This window comes from Galeopterus variegatus, unplaced genomic scaffold (assembly GCF_000696425.1).
Source record: "Galeopterus variegatus unplaced genomic scaffold, G_variegatus-3.0.2 Scaffold4289, whole genome shotgun sequence".
Lineage (NCBI taxonomy): Eukaryota > Metazoa > Chordata > Mammalia > Dermoptera > Cynocephalidae > Galeopterus > Galeopterus variegatus.
The window spans coordinates 36,094-37,471 of record NW_007730400.1 but is presented as its reverse complement, the minus strand read 5'-3'; the positions used below and the strand labels follow the sequence as shown (position 1 = coordinate 37,471).

Sequence of the window (1,378 nt, the reverse complement as noted above, 5' to 3'; positions counted from 1 at the left end):
CTCCCCTACCACCCTCCCCCACTTCCAAATACCATGAAAGGCATGTCAGGACTGGAAGAGCCCTCCGAGTTCATCTGAGCCAATCCCATCCCCTGCTAGACTCTCATCCATGCATCCTGGCCATGGCTTGCATACTCCCCACAACAAGAACTCTTTGCCTCCCTGCTTCCAAACAGGCAACTCCACACTCAGGACAATCATATAAAGTCACAGAGCAGCTCCATATCTCTTCTCTCCCCAGCTCAGCTTTGAGCCCAGAACCTGCCATGAATGGGCCCAGAAGGGAAAAATGGGCTGGAGGCCCAGGTCCTAGGCCCGAAGGAAATCATCACATTATACCTCTCTTCTCTGACTGCAGAAAAGACGCCCCAGATAGTTGGAGCTGGGGCAGAGAAACTAGCATGACAGGGGCCTGAGGAGACTCTTCCTGCCTCTTCTCTCCAGAAGGGCCAGCGAGGCACCTTGAGCTGGCCTGGGAAATCTCTCTAAAGGTCGCTGTGGTAAAAATAGAGCTTGTCTGGGAAGGGATTGAAAACAGCTGCTCCTGCCTGGGACTTGGTGCCAGGGAGCTGGATGGTCAAGCCAGGGCTTGGACATGGGACAGAGGTCTAGGAGCTTCTGAACACATCCCATTGGCAGACTCCACAGAGCAAAGCCAGGAAGGGAGTGGGAGCATGAACCCCGGCTGCAAGTCTAGGGGTCCACACTCACAACACTCTGACTCTTCCAAGGCACGTGCGTGTGTCTGTATTGATGGGAGAGGGGATTTAGAGTTTGGAGACCACCTTGGCCAAAGCCATATTAAACAGATGAGAAAGCTGAGGGTCAGAGGCAGGAAGGGTCCTGCTCAGGGTTGCACAACTATATGATGGAGCAAGGGCTAGAACACAAGCTTGGGTTCCCACCCATCCCCAAGCCCGGAGCTCTCCTCTCCTGACCCTTTATCTCTGGGGCTGCCCAATGAGGCCAGACCCCTTGGGGACGTGGTGCTGGGGTCCCCAAGCCTGATAACTCTTCTGGCTCAGCCCTCCCGGGGTAGGGATGGGAGAATGGGGGCTTTAGGTGGTGCAGGAGGCCTCGGCGGGGAGGCTGCCACGCTTGAGCCTCAGGCTGCCATTCCACCCGCGGGGACAGATGTTGTAGCCGAGGATGCCAGGCGACTTAGCCTCGGAGTCCTCGGAGTCGAGGGACACATCGGAGTCCGTGGGTGAGCGGCGGTAGGGGAAAGGCCTGGGCGGCGCGGGCAACGGGCTCCGGGGACTAACGCAGGACGACGGCCCAGCCGGCAGTGGGCTCCGCAGAATGGGCGCGAACGCTGTCCCCGGCGCCACAGCCGGGCCGGGACGTGCGGGCCGCGGCGAGCGCATGCGCGGCGGCG

At 59.3% G+C, this 1,378-nt stretch overlaps 1 protein-coding gene across 1 annotated transcript in view; it reads right to left on the bottom strand.

Annotated features, from left to right (window-relative positions):
- Positions 1 to 728: 728 nt before the first annotated feature.
- Positions 729 to 1,378, bottom strand: part of SYNPO (synaptopodin) — a 29,755-nt gene continuing 29,105 nt past the window's right edge. Inside the window, exon 4 of the mRNA XM_008587212.1 lies at positions 729 to 1,378. This exon is cut by the window's right edge and continues 31 nt beyond it. Within this exon, the coding sequence (XP_008585434.1) occupies positions 1,059 to 1,378 (320 nt within the window). The 3' untranslated portion in view covers positions 729 to 1,058.